General features: G+C 40.8%; 2 protein-coding genes, 1 long non-coding RNA gene and 1 pseudogene across 4 annotated transcripts in view; 1 reads left to right on the top strand and 3 right to left on the bottom strand.

Annotated features, from left to right (window-relative positions):
- Positions 1 to 9: 9 nt before the first annotated feature.
- Positions 10 to 11,292, bottom strand: LOC113680520 (uncharacterized). Its single transcript, XM_089180035.1, has 10 exons — positions 11,003 to 11,292; positions 7,538 to 7,681; positions 6,318 to 6,449; positions 5,689 to 5,772; positions 4,234 to 5,212; positions 3,814 to 4,044; positions 2,160 to 3,521; positions 1,817 to 1,954; positions 1,086 to 1,185; positions 10 to 424 (listed from the first exon to the last, which is right to left on the bottom strand). Exons 1-10 carry the CDS (start codon positions 11,027 to 11,029, stop codon positions 349 to 351), a joined length of 3,273 nt encoding a protein of 1,090 aa, XP_089036161.1. The 5' UTR covers positions 11,030 to 11,292; the 3' UTR covers positions 10 to 348.
- On the bottom strand, positions 8,518 to 10,815 carry LOC149040946 (uncharacterized; annotated as a pseudogene).
- A 5,776-nt stretch (positions 11,293 to 17,068) lies between the features above and the next one.
- Positions 17,069 to 19,464, bottom strand: LOC149040945 (uncharacterized). The gene is made up of 2 exons (XR_016179063.1): positions 19,262 to 19,464; positions 17,069 to 17,488 (listed from the first exon to the last, which is right to left on the bottom strand). It is a non-coding gene; the product is annotated as an uncharacterized LOC149040945 (long non-coding RNA).
- A 1,420-nt stretch (positions 19,465 to 20,884) lies between these two features.
- Positions 20,885 to 22,015, top strand: part of LOC113680485 (uncharacterized) — a 42,588-nt gene continuing 41,457 nt past the window's right edge. The window contains exon 1 of one of the 2 annotated variants that reach the window (XM_089180029.1): positions 20,885 to 21,096. The gene's annotated coding sequence lies outside the window, so the exon portion shown is untranslated. The remainder of the gene's footprint in view (positions 21,097 to 22,015) is intronic. The other variant, XM_089180028.1, reaches the window with a different exon arrangement.

Raw genomic sequence — 22,015 nt, 5'->3', positions numbered from 1 at the left:
TAATTTAGTTAATTTTCCCGACTTTATTTGAATCGTTGTATATCTAAACAAAAGCGAAGTCAGGACTGGTGTGAAACTTTATTACAAATTTAAGCTTAACGATTTGTAGGAGCCATCAATCACATTAGAATTAATCTCAGGGCATCTTGTGAGGCACAAGTCTTTCCTCAGTTTTAGCTACTTGTCATTTACGATATTTAAAGCTACAGAGATAGCTATATCCAAACAATATTTACTCGTCTACGTGCGGCAGATGGCTACACGCAATTCATGTCATACAGTGTAAATATGGGTATAGAAGAAACGTGTCCAAATGCTTTCCTTTTACGTTTACCAACTGGCATGTGCTCAATCTTCTTGTTCATCAGCTGTAGCGGCAGTTAAACTCCTTTGTGGAGCAGTACTTGGGCCAGCCTCCAAACACCTGGAAAGAACCAGTGTTACCATGGACATATGATTTTATTCTGGTTGACATGTGCTCGCTTTTTGTAAAGCCAATAGAATAACTAGATACAAGGATTGCAATCGACAATGGACGGAGGATCAGGCTGTTAGAATGAATGGTTCTCATAGGCCATATTCTTTAGAGAGTTCCTCTTGAATTGTTTTCTATTCAAGGGGTCTGCCCCCCTTCCCCACTCTAAGAATAATTTCACATCTATTATTCTAGTTGCCTCTATGTTTTGGTAAGGAACGGATAGCCACTAAATGAAAGTCCAGGAAGGAAAAGGTTGCACGTACAGGCTTGGTTGTATTTGGATCTTCTTAAAATTTATGGAACACGGGGAACACAGAACCCATTTAAACTTGAATCGCTTCCGCCATGTTGCCTTGTACAAATAGCTTAAAAAGTGGTAGCACCCAACAAGTATTTAGGAAGCCTGAATGATTTTGGGAGTTTCTTTTTTTCGCAATTTTTTCCTATGTAGTTCAGCTGTGTATATCATCTGTTATCCATTCACTTGTTTAGAAATCTGATAATAGCTTAGCAGGAGTAGCTGTGAAAACATGGGCTGTATTAATGATCCAGTCGCCTGGTTGGATTCGCACTTGCACGAATTAACATCAGAAATACTTGACCATACCTTTGACTTTCAGCAGCGGCTGGCATTTGCATATAAAGACTAGTGTCCTTTCCCGCCACGCAAACGTGACCTTTCATAAGAGTCTGGTGATAATGGATCTCTGTAACAAGAGTTTAAAGTAAGAAGTGGCTATTTGAAAATGTAACTGTAGCATTCTCCACGCAGATGTTCTACCTTTTGACTTCCAGAATTGTTGGACGTCTAAGCTCCCCATACAATTGATTAATACTTTGTCAAACATACTGTTAATAAGAATTAAGAAAAATTTAACTAATAGACGCTTTGTCGCGATTCTCAGGAGTGTGATATGATATGAATATGGAGTGAGGAGGATGGACTTCCAAATCCTAGAAGTAAAGAGGCAAACGCAAACGTCTGGCATGATACTTAGAATATTTTTTCACGGCTAATGGCCATGCATTCTCATGAAACAAATTGGCTATAGTGAGATGTCGCCAATTTTTTTATATCGAAAAACTGGAAGACGTGCTTGGTATGCTAACATCTCTCACTCTCTGGAACAGCACGACAATTCTATGTCGAATAGAAGTCGGCGGTCTGCATATCCAATACATTTTTTACGCATATGAAAGGAAGAGTGAAAAACATAATCGGAAAGTGAAAATCCGGAAGTGCTTATCACTAAAAGAATTCTGATTAAAGAGTTTGGCTTTGGGCTTCTAGGTTGATGTGCGAATAATTCTTTCGTTAGCAAAACCAAATTGTCTCACCGATCTTCCCTCGCTGCTCTCTTTGATGTCTCTGTATCATATCTAAGTGCGGTAGATGCATACCAAAGTCGCTCCCGTCAGAACTGTCAGCGTTTGAGTCGCCTGCTGTAGTTAGAACCGTCATTTGGTTGGCCTCAGCTGAAAGATTAATGGTGACGAGGAGTCATCTTCATTGCAAATTATTCAGTTATTGGAGTACATTGTACGAAGTTAAAGTTAACTAATAAAGTCAATTTAATCTAATACAGTAAAAGAATTGTCTGTTATTTTATGAGTAAATTCCGTTCCTTGAATTTAGAAGTCATGCAAATTACCATTGGTCAACGCCAGAACTTGTACCAACCTGCTGTTTCTGCATCAAGCATGCAGGCACCTCTTGCACTCGAGTCTGCAAGGACTATGAAATCATTGCTTTCAAGACCAATCGTTTCTGATCCCCATTCGTGGATCAAACGCAGTTTTAAAACTGTGCCTGCTTTTGCGAAGCTGCGAAATTTAAGGTGACTTTCTGCAATCTTCTCTTTCTTCAGGTCAACCTCCTCTTCGCCCAATTCCCTCTCTAGATACTCCAGTGCTTTCCTCACATTCTCCTTTTGCGTCGAATAAAGAGTAACGCGAATTTTTCCCCACGAGCCATAGTTTCTTTCGACAGCTACAGGCAGAGAAGTGTTTTGAAGTCTGTCGACGACTTTACTGGAGGCCTGGGGTATTGTGATTGCTGATTCAAACGCCCCTATTTTACGAAGATGTCCGTCAATGTGAACATGTGCAACTGCTTCAAGTTGTAAGTCGCCCTCAGACTCTTTGTTGATCCAGAATAGCTGCGAAAAGTGCATTCCTCTCAACGAGAACATTTGGAAATTCGATACGTCGCTACATTGAGTGTTGGAAGACTTATTTGGGTCAATCAGTTCAAATCTCACAAGCTGTGATGGATCAAATTTGGCAAACTTCAATAAACTCAATGAAACATTGTGGAAGTCTCGAAGGAAAATTCCTTCATAGGCCTTTTGATCTGACATGATGTCTTTAAGGTGGAGTGAAGCGTCTCTTAATCTTTCGCGCAACCTTCGGGGATCTGAGCCTGCAGTTTCAAAGATATCCTCCAACGAATCCAGCATCGTAATAACCATGACAGACCTTCCCCACTCCTGTATCTTTTCAACTGTGTTTTGCGATGGATTGTTATTGTTTTCCTGACATAACTTCTCGAGAATATTACTTACTTCTGTGAAAAGACTTAGTATTTTTTTGTCCTTTGCAGCGTTTTGAATCGCTGACGCAATTCTAATGACCGTCTCCTCACCCAGTCCTCTCATTCCACTTTGTGAAAGTGGGATGCTCTCATCTCGGAAGATTTCCTTTACGGCTTGAACAAGATGAGGAACCAGCTCGAGAAAATTAGCTTTAACAACGTTTTCTGCAGATGAAAACATCGCCCTATATTGCTGGGAAACCTCATTGGAAATAATTCTATTGGCTACAAGAATATTGGTGAGGTCGATAGAACTTGCCCACTTCATTTCTTCCTTTGAATTGGCCATCTCAATGCAACAGTCCCTCAAAATAGATCTGCATAAATTCCTTATCTCATTTTCCAAGTATTTCATCATGTCATGGTCTTCATGACTCAAACCAAGGATCGAAGTCGCCAGTTCTCTCAAATGTGTGATGTGCATTTGCCCTCTCTCGTTTATTCTGAATTCTAGCAAATAAATCAAATTATTTGTAGAAATATTTAGAGCCAAGCCAATAGCAGTACCAAGTTCGAAATAACAAGCTGGCCATTGATTGTATTGCTAACATAAAACGCAGTTGTTTATCCACCGAAAACGATACCGCAATGCTTTCACTTTTTGTTACATTCAAACTATTTAAGAACGTTATTGTGGAATGATGAGATGGAACAAAAATGTCATTACAGAATTGTAATATCTTATACACTTCACAAGCTCCTGGTGTACGAAGTCTGTATTCGAAATACTACAACATCCTACCTTCAGGCCTTAGCCCCTTAAGGGATCTTTTTAGCAAGGCAGGACCGGTTTCGTCCCTTTCTTGTTCTTTCCATTTCTGCAAAAGAGTTTCCAGCTGTTTATCCTCTCTCTGCCACAGAGACACAGCTTGGCTCCATATTTCCGTTGGCAACTCAAGCTTTTCGTATATGGGTCGAAGGTTGAAAGCTAGATCTCCTACTCCCAATAGGCGTCTCAAGTAACAAGATAGATCTATAATAGAAAAGATGATGAGGTAATCTCTTCGTCACGGGAGAAAATATATCGGCTCTTGGAATCATAAACATGAAGTATAATAAAAGATAAAAAATTATTACATATCATCAACATTGAACGAACAAATCGAAGAAACTTTACATGCTATTCAATGAAATGTCAAAAGAACATTTGGTTGAAGCTTACCTAGTTGACAGAAGTCATCTTCGCGGGTATGCCCATACTGGCCTTCAATTTTAACTTTTCCACATAAAATTTTGGCTTTTGTACATGAACTTTGCAACGGAAACGTAACGCTCTTCCCAGTACTCCACCATACGGACGAATCAACGATCATTTCAACGCTACCTCGCTGGTTGTTTGCAAGTTTGTAGTCTTCACCAAGCCGTATTGAGACCACCAGGCGTTCCCCATTGTGAATATAGTTGGTTTCTTCGCGAACGTTCGATCCAAGTTCTTCAAACCCATCTCTCTTCAGTTTCTCTAGAACACATTCATCGTGCTCTCGGTAATATCGCTCTTGGTAGACATCCTGGCTCATTAAAGCGAGACCGACCTCCTCGAAAGGATAATTTTCAAGATTGCTTCTGTACAGTACCGACAACGTATATTTGAATGACATGATGTTGAGCCGCGTCACTATTTCTCTCAATCGAATCCAACTTGATCTCAAAAGGACAGCAATTATCGAAAACCCGTTAATCTCAGTGCTAACTACTCCATTTATCAAGTCAAACCTTGAGTGATCAGTAATAGTTTCCCAAAAAATGTTTCCATCTGTGGCTTGTTCGCCGTGTAGAACAAGCCACTCATTATACGGGCCTTTGTTTTTGTCTAAGGTGATTTTCAAAGTCAGAGGTTTGTTAAATTTGAGACCATTTGGTTGCAAATTAATTACGTTTGCGCCAAAACTGAGATCATTTTCTAGTCCTCTCTGAAATATCAGCCTATAGTGCTTGCAGGGATCTTCCAATGCAAGCGTAATAGTTTCAGGATCGTCAAGAGCTCCAGAAGGCCAAAACAGTTCGACGCCTTCCACCTTCAGTGATCCACCCTCTCTGGACACAAGAGCAGACTCTTCACTCCCTGGACTATCTTTTCTGGTCCCCGTGGACGGAAATTTAGGAAACAGGACGTCTCTTCTGGAATCAAAACCGGAATCTTCCTAGGGTGATAGTTTAAGAGTAGGATTTTAGCATTATTCGAAGTAACTTTAGCTGTAACTTTACTGTAAGCTTAAATCTCGCTAGTTCTTATAATTCTATTTATATGAAAGCTTATTTGTCGTTTCTTTTCGTGTATTTTTGTTCATAATAAACATTATGATCGAATTTGATTTTATTTCTGATTAGAAGTGGAATGGCTTCCTCGGGTTCACGCGGAGGGCTCAATCAGATCGGCGACACACAAGTGCAGCGGCTTGCTAAGATATTTTGGCTAACCACTGTCATCGATACAATGGACCCTCTAGGAAACGGCCTGTTAAGGACACAAGATAATGACCGTCTGATTGAAAGTTGATTAATTGAGCGCCAAATTCTTATTGAAACAGAGGCACATTCTGTCCACCGTTAGATTCATCAAAAGTAAGCTTGATTATCACAGGACCGTCCAGACCATTTGAGGGGGTACTTCATTTACCTTAAGTGATCCAACACCGCTTGAAGCAACTTCAGAGGACGTACTTTCCGTAAGTATTTCAAGGTTTTTATTCGAAGGCCATGTCTGAAATGAGACATGTCGGACAGAGACGTACATTTTGTTAGCATTAGATGTAGCGAGCCACTGAGTAGCAATATCTATAGGTATCTCAATATTTTAATAGATCTAGGTTTACAACATGATTCGGCACTCCTTGTGGTTTTTGTTCCTACTCTTGTGTGGTTTGAACTTGAAATTCTTATCTGTCAATGCTGAGCTTGATAAGGGTCAAAACTGCTGTCTATGTTACCTTAGGCGGAATGATGGGACTGGGGCGCTTGATTTGAAAGGTGGAAGGTTCGAAGCTGCTATTCCACAGTTCTCCGAATTTTTCTCTTCGTAACCTATGTATTTTTTTCCACTGACCTGTCTTACTGTTTGAGGGAGAGGGGAGGCTCGAAATAACACACGCATCAAGTCCTCCTTTATAATCTGTTTGCAACCACTGTTGCCTCCCAAAATCCCCCAGCCTCCCCTCCCCCCCCGGCGATAAATCAGCGACTGGTCCCCTTGTTTGCATGTAAACAAGAAAAAAAGGCATTGTACAGGTAGAGAGAGAAAATTTTTACCTCAACTCTTGACTCTGATGGCAGATCGAATGTGTTCACTCTACGGCATTGTCTTAGTGGTAACGCTCTAACGGTATAGCTATTATTCCCTGAACTTGTATCTAACGAGATTTCACAGCTGGGCTCTCCCATCTGGGGAAAAGAAGTGTCTTGTTTAGTTGTGGATTTTAAATACATTATCAACGTTTGTGCAAAATGCTTAGGGGAAGGAGGGAGGGAGGGAGGGAGGGGGGAGTAGTTAAATAAAGCTTGACAAAGGGAATTCAAATGAATACTGATTGGATAGACGAACACAACCCAAACCTATCGAGATATTCTCGTAGTGTAAGGGGTAAGGGGAAATATCATTAGGATTACACGCAGAGAACTTCTCTGTTCAACCATCGCAGGGAAAGACAGCGGCCTAATGGTTGAGAGGTCTGGGCTCGAGAGCTTGCCGGATCAATGTGCTGTGTTCTTGGACAAAACACGTTACTCTTACTATGCCTCTCTCTACGTAAGGGTATAAATGGGTACCGGTAAATTGTTGGAAGCCTGATGAAATGCCGGGGTGGGGGGGGGGGTGTAACCTTACGATGAACTAACATCCCGGCCAGGGGGAGCAGTAATACTCCTAGTCACTTCATGCTACTTGGAAACAAGGATAACCTCTGCATTGCTGGGTGTGCAAATTTGTTCGAATACAAATTTTACCTTTTAACCTATCACAAGTGAAGATTTTATCAAGAACCTTCACGAGTTTAGACAGTATGACACAGCGGTATGTTGAGTGGCATTTCTGTAAACGACACTCGCCTAACACGGAATATTCCTTTGATGATGTGCTGTTTTGACCCCACTCTTCCAGATACAAACCCCGTGATGTAAATACATAAATAAATAAATGCATGAGTAAATGCATGACTAATTATTCCTTAGTTCTTATTCATCGCCTTAATGGGGGGGGGGGGTGGATTTTAGGGGGATCACATAAGTTTCAGGGAGAACGAAGGGGGAATCAGTCACCAATAAAGTATAGAGGAGGGACTGAAGAAAGTTGATGACCAGTTAATTGCCAATAAGGGGGGGGAGGGAAATTGTTAGAACATTACAGAGCCTTATGGGGAATCAGGTAAATTTTATCGTGAAATAACCAAAAGCCTCCGATTCTCCCCCCTTCCCCCCCCCCAACCGGTGATAATAATTGACCGACCCCTAAGTAGCAAGCAACGAGTTTTCACCTCAGTTTTTAGAGTTCTACGTCTGCCGGGTGTCCGATTTATTGCTAATGAAAAATCCCTTGGAGAAAGGCATTCATCCTCCAGAATAGAAGCTGGCAAGTCTGTTGATAATGTTCGCTTCGTCTGGGGGTGAGGACTGTCCTGCTGCAAACGCAAATAATTGTTGTGCCGCTTAAGTTATGTCGTTGCAGAATTAATCCAGCGAGAATTTCAAATGAACATGCAGAAATATTTTAAAAAAAACCATTGTTAGCTTCGGCCAATAAGACTGTAGAAAGAAAACAACGCTTTCGCTGGATTCTGCCACGACGGCACGACGGCACGACTACTGTGGAATATTTTTCGATAAACTTGAAGGAAAACTATCGGGCTTTCATAATCCTGAATAAAGAGGCAAGGAGACGTGCTTTAGGCCGAGAATCGAGCGATTTTTGAGAGTGGGTCAGTCCGTTGGTATGATGAACCCTTCTTTTCCCCCTGCGTAGTACAAGAAGTCGTGGGAAGAATGCTCAGCTAAAAAAAAGCGACGAATTGGCCATCAGTGAACAAAAATAACATAAACAACACCACATGAAGGTCAAGGTTTACTCCCTTCATTATTGAGTTACAGAGCGGAGCCTAACCTCCCTTAAGAGCCTTATAATATTAGCCTGTCATAGAGAGTTTGGGCTCCTTGCAACATCATGCTGAATTAATTTTTATGCTGATGTCAAGTAAGTAACAGCCGGGAGAATGTGGTTTCCCCTGATAAGTCAGCATTCTCATAAAGTCTGTCGCTCACCTACTAACTTTCTCCCGTGCTAATTGTTATTTGGAGTTATGTCGTTTGTAGCTCTTATCACATGGAGCGCCTCGAAAGCAACTAAGGGACCGGTCATTATTTATCGCCTGGGGGGGGGTCGGAGTATTTTTGTTGTCACATCGGAGCATTTACCTGATCCCCCCGTAGAGTATCTAGTTTTTTAGAGATCCCCCCTTATCGGTAGTGGAAAGTTTCATGATCCCCCCCCCCCTTTTCTCCCAGCCACCGCCAAATAACTTTTTGAATATGCAAGTGATATTTTAATAGTGGTACTTACGTCTCATGGACCTTGAACCACAACGGTAAATATTTGCTCGTCAGATACGAACTGAATTGTCGAGGAAGTGCCAATCTCAGGCTGTTCATCCAAATCCACGAAAACATAGTCATCGTCGCTCTCTGCCTCTCCACTTTCGGATTCTTCATCCTCGGATTCCACGTCATCTTCATCACTCGACAGTTCTTCTGTTATCACAGTCTCTTTATTCTGTCGGTAATAGTGACATCGAATGGCCTTCACTTTGTCAAGTTTCCGACCCACAGTCGTCAAACCATGCTTGTTGAGATACAGGTCTAGTTCTCTTACCCGCAACTTTTCAACTTTGCCACCCTCGATGAGGTTATCCCATTGAAAGTCCTTGTACGTTCGTTCGGCCTCTTGCCTTCTTCGCTCCTGAGCTGCTCTTGTTCTGATGTCCTTTCGGATCTCAATATCCTTCAAATGATTAACATATGCAATGACGTGCTTCTCTTCCACATTATATTTTGAGCAGAAGCTCTTCATGGTATCCTGATCGTTTCTGATACTGTCAGAATGTTCCTCGTACAGATCTTTAATACATTTTCTTGGAAGGTAATCATCTGGTGTCCTGCCCGTCGATTCCGTCTGATAGATATCCATGAAATGTCCAGGATTGTTTGAATCTGGTACAGGTTGCGGAATTCTTTCCGTTTCTGGACCGACCCATCTATTGTTAGAACACCAGGAACAGAGATTGGAACTTTCTTCTCTTGACTCTTTACAGGCATCACGACAGAATTCCATAAAAAGTTCTCCACGAATATAGTGGTCTTCCATAAACGATTCGATCTTTCGGAAGTATGCTGCACCGGGCGCTTGCTCTTTGTTTCGTTCTGATGCACCCCGATAGTTGTCGAGGTAAACAGAATTGAAAAAGAATAATTCATCAGGGGACTCGCTTACTTTGCTCTTGATGTAATCTTTAAGGACAGGGGCATCATCAATTCTCTCGGCTACCTGACTACAGACATACCAGGCATTTTTCTCCATCCGTTTCTTTTCGTACTCTTCGTATGACTGGAGAGACAGTTGTTTGATTTCCTCTTCTTAAAGATCCTCAAATCTCCTATATTTTTCCCACTCTAGAGTTGCGCCATCCACAAGAGCATCAGAAATTGCCGAGTTTGTCCTTTCGGCATCACCTTGCCCGCTGTCGCCCCTCGAACGATGACATCGCACTCTATAATCGGAATTGTGAACCCTTGCTAACTCGGCGTCTCGAAATCTAACTTCGTAGTTGGAAACTCCCACGCCCGGACCAGCATCTGTAAGGTCAGCCCATCGTGGCTTTACAGGTGGAAGGCAGAGATCTCCGAGAACTTCAAGACCATGTTTACATGAACTGGTTACCCTTAAAATCCTGTCCTTTCTCGCATCTTTTTCCATGGAATCGACTTCCTCTTTAAACAGATCATCAATGGCATCTAAAATGCGTTTCGTGACTGGTATTATCTGACTAGCAAACAGAGCCCTATTGTGCTCTGACATTTCTTTGTCTTCGCAAAACTGCAACAAATTGTCAATCCTTAATTTCAAGTGTTCTGCTCTCTCTTTTTCGTAAGTGAAGAATTTACAGTTACTTTCTGTTTCTCCGGATAATTTGTCTAGGTCATCTGACTCTGTCATATCATAATAAAGAAAGAGGTCATCGTGTAGTCGCGCGCAGCATTTACGAAATCCCAGTGAGTACTGTGGACTGCCAGGTGTCGGTTCGTCAACCTCAAAAGCTGATGGATCCTCATGTCGCAAACGAACCGTTTCGCTGGCCCATACAGTGCCTGACGATCCCACTATTGCTTTGGGCCGGACAAATACATAGTGGCGATCGTCCTCAGTTATCAGCTTCTCTTCAGTTTCATTCATTACACTTGACTTCGTGAAAACACGGTGAGAACCCGGGGTCACATATACCATTTTCTCAGGCCAGTCGTACTTTGGCAACTTCCTTGCTTTAGTGTGATCTGATAATGTTAAGATCCTAAGATTTCTGGCTTTGTCAAAACCTTCAGATGTACCTGGTCTAAGGTAAGCCTTGTCATCGGTGCTTCTCATGAAACAAAACTTTCTCGCGCTGGAATTTCTGGCACCCCAGAATCGTCTTTTTTTGGTCTGATCCCCCCCATTATGCTTGTCAATTACGGCTGATCCCCCCTAAAGGTCTTCAAAAAACCATGTGATCCCCCCCCTAAATACTCCGACCCCCCCCCAGGCGATAAATAATGACCGGTCCCTAAAGCGAAGACAACGCACGACGTAACAAATTGGAAATGACAAACAGAGATATTTTGTTTTGCAGCATTTCTACTCTGTAACGGAAATACTGATCGGCTTTCCAAAACTGTGGAAGACGAGATATACTTACGGCAGAGCGCGTGATAAGATTTCCCATGTTATCGTTTCACTGTTGTAACGGATGGTTGGATCAACTCCCGCACAATGAAGGGGTGCTCGGGCTCCACGAGCTGTTTCAACAAAACAGAAATCACAAGCCGACGATTTCTTTCCTTTCCGACGTCTTTAATGAAATTCGGCTACAAGTAGACCTGAGATCTTATAACGGAGTCACAGATCCATCAAAAACGAGTTCCCGGAGAAGAGAGCGAAGAAACCTTCCCCTTTCAGTAAAAAATGTGAAGATCGTCTTTTACATGTAAATATCACCTAAACTTATGTAAACAAAAAGCTCAAATTACGGTTCGCTTCAATTTTCGGCGTGAATTTGCATAATCTTTCATGGACGAAATCTTAATGAATTTTAAAGATCAAAACCATTTTCTGAACAACACCTGCTCGAGTCAAATCGGATTCAGTGGGCAAATTGTCACTGATGACATTTTTTCCCAACGGTAACCTACTTTGGAAATCAAAGACGAACAACAGGGGGTGGGTCAGTAATTTCAAGAGTACGCCAACTGCTTTGACTAAACTTTTGTCATACCGTGCGCGCATGTTTTGGCCTTACTCAGCCTAACTGTACTTTACTCTTATTTTAGTCGTCAAGTAAAATAATTAATACTTAGAATACAGCTTGTTGTATTATATCCGTGTAAGTTTATGTTTTAGCTCATGTTTTAGCAAGCAAGCGGTGGTGAGTAGCTGGAAGCGATGAGAAACGGGCGGCTGCTATGCATTATCTCAGTTCAATATGCCTTATGCGTTATGCTTCTTTGAAAATGACTTCTGTTTAAATTTACTTCGTGCATGGCTTAATAATTATTTAACCAATTGCGCCTGGATCTACGTCGATCGGCAAGAAGACTATTTGTCTTTTGCACCTTTTCACGTTTAAATGATTTCGCTTTTCGCTAATTTTTCCACTGCTAACAGAAGAAAAGAAAAGAAAAGAAAAGAAAAAGAGTGAAGACACACCGCTCGATGTCGAGAGTGCGTGAAAGGCGGGTTTACTTAGACTATTGTCAGGCCTCGCGTCTTTGTTTTTTGGTCTATTAAAGCAAGTAAACATCGCTGTTGAAGGCAAAACAAAAGGTGCGATTTTCGCACCTTTTTCCGTTTAAGTGATTTTATTCTCCGGTTAGCCTCAAACAAAAATCTTCATCGTCGCATAAGGTGAGTGAAAAAAAAATAGAGTGACTGGTTTGGAATTGCTTGCGCAAACCGTTGTTTGTTATTCCTTTTTTTCGTGACGACTCCCTACCTCGCGCGCGCTCACGTTTGTCGCAGATTTGTTTTTATCCTTGCCCACGCGACGCCGCTCAGGGGGCGGGCCATTCACTAATTTAGGGTATTGCTCTGCAGTTGAAAAGCTCATAAATTTTATCAATGATACTTGCATATAAAAGCCTCGTAAACACAAGTCACAATCACTTTAGACAATCCTTGATTGAGAGAAGAGCTAAGAAACATGAGTAAGTTTTATGAAGTATCGAAAGTGCTCGATAAGCGTACGGACGCTCACGGTCGCGTTCAGTACCTCATCCGCTGGCGTGGCTATGGAAAGAAGTACGATAGCTGGGTGGATGAAACGGATACAAACGAGCGCCTAAAACAAGTGTTTAGGACACGCCATCAAGGAACTCCAGGCTTGCTGCAGACCTTGGCTGTGTTAGTTGCAGAGAAGCTGAACATGAAGAAACCGCCAACAACTTGCATCGTGGGACGTGCGTCCGTTACCATGCAGATGGATACCGAGACCTTTCAAGAGTTGTTCGGTGGACTTCCTTCCGCGCTGGACCATATCAAATGAAACGTGAGCCAAAACGTCTGCTTGTAAAGTTCTTTAGGTCTTTTACTACTGAGGTAATAAAAAATATATTGGCATGCTCTCGCATTTCATTTCGTGAGATGGTTGATTATGCATGAGACCAGGGAGAGTAAGATTTCAGGGGGAGGTGGAGGTTTCGTTCGATTCTCGTATTTCATGTACGTGACATTTTGTCGTTACGCCTTATTTAAGACATTTATGCCTTGTTTTTAATAGTTTTAGATACATATACACGAACCCCACTTCAGCGGGGTTCGCAGAACTACACACTTTGTCCGTGTTGAAGTCGTCATGCGTCATGTTGGCAACACAGTACGTCGTCGTTCTGTCGACGTTCGGAATGTGCTTAGTAATCAGTGTTAGCAGATCTGGCGCTTCCTTGGTCAGTTCATCGTCTCAATCACTCTTGCTCAACATCAAAGTGGAAGTCGTCGATGAATTCATAGGGGAGATCTCTGAATTTTCGTAGGTTTCTATCGATAGGCCGTGTAAAATGGTATATCTGGTTTGGATCGTTGTGCCTAGATCCTACCGGCTCACGCCCGAGGAGCACTAGTGACGAGTTTCCGAGTCGGGTGATTATTTGAAATTGTCGGCTATTGCAATATGGCGAACTCTTCCAGTTACACCATTTGCGATTCACCAACAGTCAAGCGAAGTGACTGAACCAGACATGAACGTTATAACATGCTTAACATGTGAAGAATACATTGCTGAGTTTAAACCGAGGAAATTTCGTTAAATTTTGTGTGGCTGTTTCCTTCACCCTCATCGATCTTAGTTTCCTGTTCAGCAGAGTTTTAACTTAACACTGTCGCCGCAAGGACTTACGCTTGCAAAGGTAAACAAACATTATGAATAGTATCGCCACTATAATGCCCTTGTCATAATTTTTGCTGCTTGGAAAGATCCCTAAGATGAAATTTCTACTGTCTTGTACCTCTAGCCGGTAGGATCTCAGGAGACTCAGAAAATACTACCGGCTGGAGGTACAGCTTGCATATCTAGTCAACTTTGCCCAATTGTTACAGCGGATTGCGTTGCATTTTACTTTTTCTGCACTCCAAATTAGCCTTACACTCCTTTGAATCACTTTTTTCAAGAAGACGTAAACATTTATTTATTTTTATTAGGTCTTGAACCTCTAGCTGGTAGGATCTGAAGGGGCTTGTTAAATACTACCTGCTGAAGGTACAGCTTGCATACTTAGTTGACTTTGCCCAATTTTTTTACGGTTTGCTCCACATTTTACTTTTCTGCACTCAAAATTAGTCTTACACTCCTTGGAATCACTTTTTACAAGAGTACATTAACATTTGTTGTTGTTGTTGTTGTTTTTAAATTTGGTCTTCTACCTCTAGCTGGTAGGATCTTGAGAGGCTTAGAAAATACTACCAGCTAGAGGTACTGGCTAGAGGTACTTGCATATTTAATTGAATTTGCTAAATTTTTTTATCACAGTTTGCCTTGAATTTTACTTTTTGGCATTCAATCTAGTCTTCCACTTGTTTCTTGGTTGTGTACCTCTAGCTGGTAGGATCTTATGCGGCTTTGAAAATGCTACAGGCTAGAGGTAATTCCTGCATTTAAGGTGAATTTAGCTGATTTCATTTACTTCTTGACTTATGGAAAAACCTTTGTACATTCCATGTTAGTCTCATACTGTTGTGGAGTCACTCCCTAGGTATATTTGTATGCTTTGCACTCTTGTTTATCTGGCTAGTAAGAGCTTGGATTACTCAGAAAACACTACCAGCAAGAGGGGCAGCTTATGTATGTGAAGTAAGCTTGAAATCATTGTCATTGTTATGTTTTAATGAATCTCAAATTAATGAATTTTAAACTAGCCTGATTAGTATTTTCTTCGGTTGTGGATTTATTTCAGTACAAATATTACTGGTTTTAGATGAATTTTACTTGAAATTAATTTTAGACTTGAACATGTCAACCAGATTTACTGAAGTTTGTCATATAATACTCTGCTTAAGTACAAGTGGAATTTCTTAGAGAGGAACAGTCTCTATTTTCATGATATTTGTGTTTGATTAGAAGTAGTGTGGACAAGGCCAACCATTGTCTGAAATACTATTTGTGTTTGATTAGAAGTAGTATGGACAATGCCAACCATTGTCTGAAATATTAAAATCAAGTCATATTTAGGTAGTTATTGGATAACATGATTTAAATTCACCAAACTGACATTTTCCTTTGTATTTTCAATGATATTTAACAGCATGTATTACTGTAGGAAAACCTTATGGCAATTTATCCTTGAAAATATAGAATGGTTATCTACTATATATACAGAATTTAAACAATTATATGAATGAGATTAACCTGTGCCTATGTTACTTATTTTATTTAAAATAAAAATTGCTACTATTAAAAATAAATCAAACCTTCCTTGTTTTAACACCAACCAGAAACCCTCTGCTTATTGCCAAATAATGCCTGCTTTAGTTATGGCTGATTCCCCATAAAAAGTCATTCAATGCCCATAGCTTGTGTGCTGTGCTATCAAATAAGCAGTGGTCGGTACACGACCAAGGGACAAGAAGATATTCTTGAAAAAAAATGATTCCAATGTAGTATAAGACTAAAATGGAATGGCAAAAAGTAAAATACAACGCAGACTGTAATAAAAATTGGGCAAAGTTAATACAATATGTGGGCTGTACCTCAAGTATTTCTGAGCCTCCTAAGATCCTACCAGCTAGAGAAATTAAAATTATTTATGAAAAAAGTGATTCCAAGGAGTGTAAGACTAATTTGGTGAAGCAAACTGCAGTAAAAAATTGGGCAAAGTTGACTAAATATGCGAGCTGTACCTCTAGCTGGTAGTCTTTTCTAAGCCTCCTTAGACCCTACCGGCTAGAGGTGTAAGACCAAATAAATGAAAAAAAATCAAATGTATTCTTAAAAAAAAAAAGATTCCTAAGAGGGTAAGACTACAACTTGGAGTGCAGAAAAGTCAAATGTGAAGCAAACCATAATAAAAAATTGGGCAAAGTCAACTAAGTATGCAAGCTGTACCTCTAGCTGTTAGTATACTCTAAGCCCCTTAAGATCCTACCAGCTAGAGGTACAAGACCAAATAAAAAATAAATGTATACTTATTCTTGAAAAAGTAATTGAAAGGGGTGCAAGACTAATTTGGAGTGCAGAAAAGTTAAATGTGAAGCAAACTGCACTCAAAATTGGGTAAAGGTGACTACAAATGCAAGCTGTACCTGTAGCCGGTAGTATTTTCTAAGACTCTAAAAATCCTACCAGCTAGAGGTACAAGACGAAACGTAATCGTCACGTAATCTGTACTGTAGTGTGTGACTGCCCAGTTCAAAATCGTCCATTAAAAAAAAAAAAAAACTGGCAGGCGAAAACAATAAAAAAAATGTGAAAGTCTGATGCCGAATATCAAATTTTAATGTGTTGTAGCCGAAGCATGCCTTCGAAGTAGCATGGTGGTTACTTGGTTATTGAAAGTTAGCTGGCTTTGATTAAGATCTTGTTGCAACGTGACGTTCTTGAGCTACAGCCGAGTGAGAACGTCAATAAATGAGATACTTCCGGTATCCGATTCCAGCTATGTACTTCTAATCTTTTTGTTTTCGATTCTTGACATCGTACGATGCACGTATATTTTCCGGGCCATGTAATTCAAAGCATTCGGGTCCTCGTCTTATGGGCAAATTTTTTAAAGCCTTTCAGTGTACTGGAAGCATGAGGCCAAGGTTTCTAAATCCACGTGCATAACGTCCTTTCACAACCATCATTCCGACCTTCATCGAAAGTTATACTATTTTAAAGATATCCAACGGAAGACATCTTCATTTTTCCCAAAGATGAATGGATGAATTGTAGTTGGGGGTGGGACACCAAAACTTTGAGAGCCGGTTATTTACATGAAGTCTAAACCAAACCGGGATTTTCCTTCCACTGCTAGCCATCGGCCCTCCTGACACTGTTCACAAAAATTTAATGTTCAGACAAAAGATTCAGCTAAATTTAAGACAGTTTAGAACACGGATTTGTTAAACAACGGCTAAACTTTGTTTAAATAGCCGGCCATGAAGGGTTATCGGATAACCTGAGTTTTTGAAAAAAAAAGTTATTAGGCAAATCCGCTCTAAAGTATAAATATACGTCATTTCAATCTGGAATTGTTGATCAATACTCCTTTCACACACAAAAGGACTGATAAAGTTAGGGATAAAATCTTTAATCTGTAGTAATGCTGATAAAAAATTCAATACGTCTCGACTTTCAAAAAACAACAGCCGAGTAAACTAAAATTTCCATGTGTCTGAGTCTAAGTTTTTTGGGACAAATAGTTGCTCTCTTCTGCTTCAAGGAACATGAGCAAAAAAATCGCCCTCAACAAGGCACAGCATTTGATTCCTTCTCAACTGGCTGTAATGAGTTGTTAGGTTTGTCCATCATTGTCGATAATGTTAAACTACTGGAAGGGGTGTAGTACACACTCTTTGAACTTGCTTCCGACGAGTCCCAAGTACGCGACTGTTCCGTCGGGGGATACGTAACGTCTTGTTGGGTTGAAGAGTACGTACGGTCATTTTGATCTCCCCCAACCAGCCGCTCCTTAGGGCTGGACTCCGACTTTTCTGCCTAAAACAGGACAAATCAGTTAAAGCAAATCACAAAATTGCGATTCGTCCATTGCGATGAAAATGTAGAAACATATTAGAGCTTTTGAGAGATCCGTCTACTGTTCTCTCGCTTTGGATCAGCTGCAGCTCAAGCTGTTTTGATTTAAATATAAAGGTCTGACGGTAGATTAACAAATGATCCAGAGGTGCAAAGGCACCTCCCTTTTTATAGAGTTACTATAAATGTTTGACAATATCACCAAGGTACCTATTGACTTCAATTTCCCCTACTTTAGTTTCCCTTTTATCATGAACCACCATACCGTGTTGCATACGTTTGATATAAAGCGGTTCCGTCTTACTTTGGACGGGACCGTCTGATTTCGATGGTTTCGTCTAATTTTGGTAATTGATATTGGACACTTCTTTCTAATTTCGGGCGTCCCTATTCGATATCGTACGATCACGAATGGTAACGTCAGATTTTCGGGCGGTTTTGTCTGACATCGGACGGTACACGGCCTGAATTCGGACGAATCTGTTCGATATCAGACAGTTCAGACTGTTACCGTCCGACTTTGGATGATGCCGTCTGATTACGTCTTAGTTTGGAGGGTAACATATCTAATTTCAGACGAAATTCTTTCCTGGACGTTAACGCTACTATTTTCTCCACCATGAGGACGCAAAGAGCTATTTTACACCGAGAGTAAAGGCGCAGGCAAAAACAAGCGTGGCGACTGGTTGCGTCTCATTGGCTTGGTTCATCTCATGATAATCACAGTGTAGACTTTAGGCCTGTCATAAGCTTGTAATCCTGAAGAGCGTACTGCTGATAAAAGCGGGTTTTACCTTAGACCCCTAAGAGTGACTGGCTTCTAATTTCTCCTTACAGTATCAGCCTTAAATCAAATGTTCAGGTCACGAGAATAAAGGAATTGATCACCAATTTAAGAAGCTCTTGATAGTCTAACAAATTCTCCTTGTCATTACCGTACAAAATATAAAGGCGATGGAGTGAAGAATATGTATTCTAAAATTTCGATGTAAAGGGTCAAAAGTACTCGCGCTGGCCTTTGTCTCTTGGATGATCAACAATTATCCGTTTGCGATTTTTCCCTCCATATATATAGATTGGTACGTCACGTAATAAATTTTAGCATTGCGTGACCACTACAATTATTAACTCGCCGTCTATTTTCATAGCGTCTCCAATCCGTTCTGATCTGAATGAAAATGTCAGATAGCGGCGACAAGAAGTTTTTGCACGAAAAGGTGTATTGGAAATATCAAGAAACTACGTGAAAGTTACGTATTAAAGAGCGAAAAACCCAAGTCACACTTAACATCGCAACAACAGAAAAGCACCAATACGTAATATTTGGCACAGAATTTATCCAATTCATTAAGTTTACTTAGTCGTATTTGAATATTTAACAGTTTAGTTGACACGTACACAATACAAAAGAAGGCTCATATGAAATTAAAATAATATATGAGTTAAAAGAAAAAAAATGAGAGATCACAACATCAGGACAGAAACTCAAATCTGTATACGACATGTGACACGTTTGGGGGGAGCACTGGAGTTTGTTATTTTGGTGGAATTCAAGAATCAAGCCTTTCGATGAAAAAATGCGGTCAAAACATCGATCGATCGATTGGTCATTGAAATAATTAGAGAACAAGTCAATGAAGAGCAAATTTATCACGAGAGATCATTACCCTGAGTTACCTAAGGAACGAATGCGAACAACAACTCACAAGCGCGGCGAGGTTGATCTTTCCTTACCTTCACGCAAGACGGACACAACGAACTTAGCAAATTCCCCATCATGCTCGTCTTCTCCAGTTGCTCAATACCGTTCGTGAAAGGGATTTACAACGTGAAAGGAACACACATGTTAAGTCTGATCACGTTCGAGTACAAGTGGTAAATGAGAATGACGTGAATAAGCAAAATGGCGACACATTTGGACATCACGTGAAATTAACATTTAAAATGTCACGCCACTGAAATGTGTCACGCAACGACGAGTGACAGCGATATTGAAAACGGCTCTTTATGTTACCATGTACTACCTACAATTTTCAGAGTTGTTGTCATTATTATTGCTTTTAATACTTTTATTAATATGAGAGTACGTCTTACATATACAATTAAAAATAAAATAACAACAGCCGAGTGAGAGAACAATACTGTTTTAAAATCTTAATCACAGAAAAGGGGGCCAAGTGCGCACTGGGCCAGTGGGCCAGGCAGGAGGTGGAGGTATAAGTCCTTTCAAATGACGCGTGCGGCACCGCGCAAGCAGTCCGATAGAAAACGACAGTTAAAGCCGATGAGCGCACGGCCACACAGGTTGACGTGTGCCAGTTCAGAAAAACCCACCCCGGCCCTGCACTCACACGGCTCTGTTTCTTTTTCCGAGGACGTGGATTAAAATTGCGGACTTTCTTGAGGGACCTGTCATCATCTGTCGCCTGGGTGGGGTGGGAGGGAAGGGTTAGAGGACTTAAGTTGTGTCAAGACAAAAATTTGACTAATCCCCCCAAGAGGTTTTGTCAATTTGTCTTGACCACCTTCCCCCCCCCCCCATATTAGCTGTTCATTGACCGGTAATTTTTTTCGTCGCCCCCCCCTTCCCCTTTATACTCTTTTGGCGAAACCAAGAGAATAAAAAAGTTTATTATCTCTTGCGACGACTAATCCCCCCTCCACACCCTCGCTCCCCCTCCCCCACCCCGGTGATAAATGATGAAGTCAAACAAATTGTAAAACGTTTCGCATTACACGATAAATTATGACTTTCTTTATTCTGACTCAAAGCAAACAAGGGAAATTTTTTTCTTTTCTGTGATTAGTATTTATCCTGTGCGCGCCCTTCGTTTGTATCAAGGTACATCCTATTCAACGTTGAAACAAAATTTTCAACACTGCTCATTGAATGAGTTCGCTCCAGCCGGACGGGTTGATCTCGGTCAATGAGTATATATTATTATCAAACACTGGAATCAGATAACTTTCCGGCCAGTATGCAATATTTTTCGCAAGCCAGGAGCCCATTATAATGGACCACGTAATGATGGCCACATTTCTTCATAAGAATCCTAAGGGTGAGGGGATATTCTGTACCTTCTGTAATTGTAATGAATTCACCTACAGGTAAAAAATTATAAGAGCTCTAGGGAAGGGAGCATCGACAGTCTCTTTAGGAAATTGTTTTCAGCATAGCCGCTAAGTTTAAGACCATTTTATTAAGGGAATGCCGAAGCTTCTCTCCCCAAAGATAAGGTTCAAAGTACAATGTAGGTTAAAGAATGTGGCGGAAACTCGGCGAAGGAGTTTATCATCGAAAAGTCTTGGATGTCACAATTTGGCTGCCTGAAGGGGAGTGGGAGGGTAAATTTGTTTACTGTATTTATTCTCACCGACGCACACGATGGAAAAGTGACTGATAACCTTTATACCATCGAATCTAAAGGAAAATCGATAGAAAACCGTCCAATTGACTGCCAAGATATGCAAATTTTCAATGCCCTGTGCTCTCCGACCGAATTGGCCGACGTATGATCCAAATATTAGTAAACATCGCGTTTACTTCTCTTTTTTAGAAAAAGAAACAGGTAAGCTGATCCAGTTAAGCATCAGTCATGCTGTCTTCCTAAGCTTGCGTTAGCAGCGAGGCGTTTCGCAATAGTTTTGGTAGTATAATCCATCCCAAAAGTAATCGTACTATTGGTACTAAACTGACGTCTAACAATTATTTCAGTAACCATAGTCTCGCAACCACATTTCAAGAATAAGTCGACAATGTTTTTGTCATTTTGAGTCGAGAACTGTAAATTGGCGACACATTTAACGCTGAAACATTGTGTACCCTTCGAAATTCGGAGGCAGTTTTAAAAAGATACAACAAAGGTGATTGGGTAAAGGTTTTAGAAACTCTTAAGATGACTTATGTTTATGTATAAAATGTTGAAGCTTATGTTGACTCAAATTCCCCGGAGGTAAATCATGCTTCATCAACATCGTAAACACCATAGCGTGAACATCGAGTCAGCTCGAATTATCTTCGCCATCTACTTGAACTGGGACGACTTCAATCATTGAACTTAATTCTAAGACCATCTGAACGCAATTGTCAGAATTTTCTCTTGCTTGGCCCTATTACCGACTGAGTGAAAGTAAATCTTATTTTCATTTTTCCCGTGTAATCAAAACTTTCCAAAGTCTAGTGATTTTTTAAGTCAGTTAATTATGCTACTGAATCGAGGGAATGCTTTGGGAACTTAGGTCTCATTCGTTAGCCGTTCATAAAGGATGTTTGTGACCACTGACAAAAGCGGATACTAACAGTAGTAAGTCAGGCTGAAAAGTAAAACATTGGCCTGGTGTTGAATACGTATCGTTGGTTTCTGTGTGCACATCTATTAACATTCCATGGCTGAATGATTACGCGACGAAGCAAATTGATAACATGTCTTCATGGTGGAGGTGGAAGTGGATTCGAAAGTGGTCGCAAATCAAACTCTTGACGCGCGA

The sequence above is a fragment of the Pocillopora damicornis genome, chromosome 8 (genome assembly GCF_964200805.1).
Source record: "Pocillopora damicornis chromosome 8, jaPocDami1.2, whole genome shotgun sequence".
In the NCBI taxonomy this organism is placed as follows: domain Eukaryota; kingdom Metazoa; phylum Cnidaria; class Anthozoa; order Scleractinia; family Pocilloporidae; genus Pocillopora; species Pocillopora damicornis.
The sequence above is the reverse complement of the archived record's forward strand: the minus strand, read 5'-3'. Positions and strand labels throughout refer to the sequence as shown.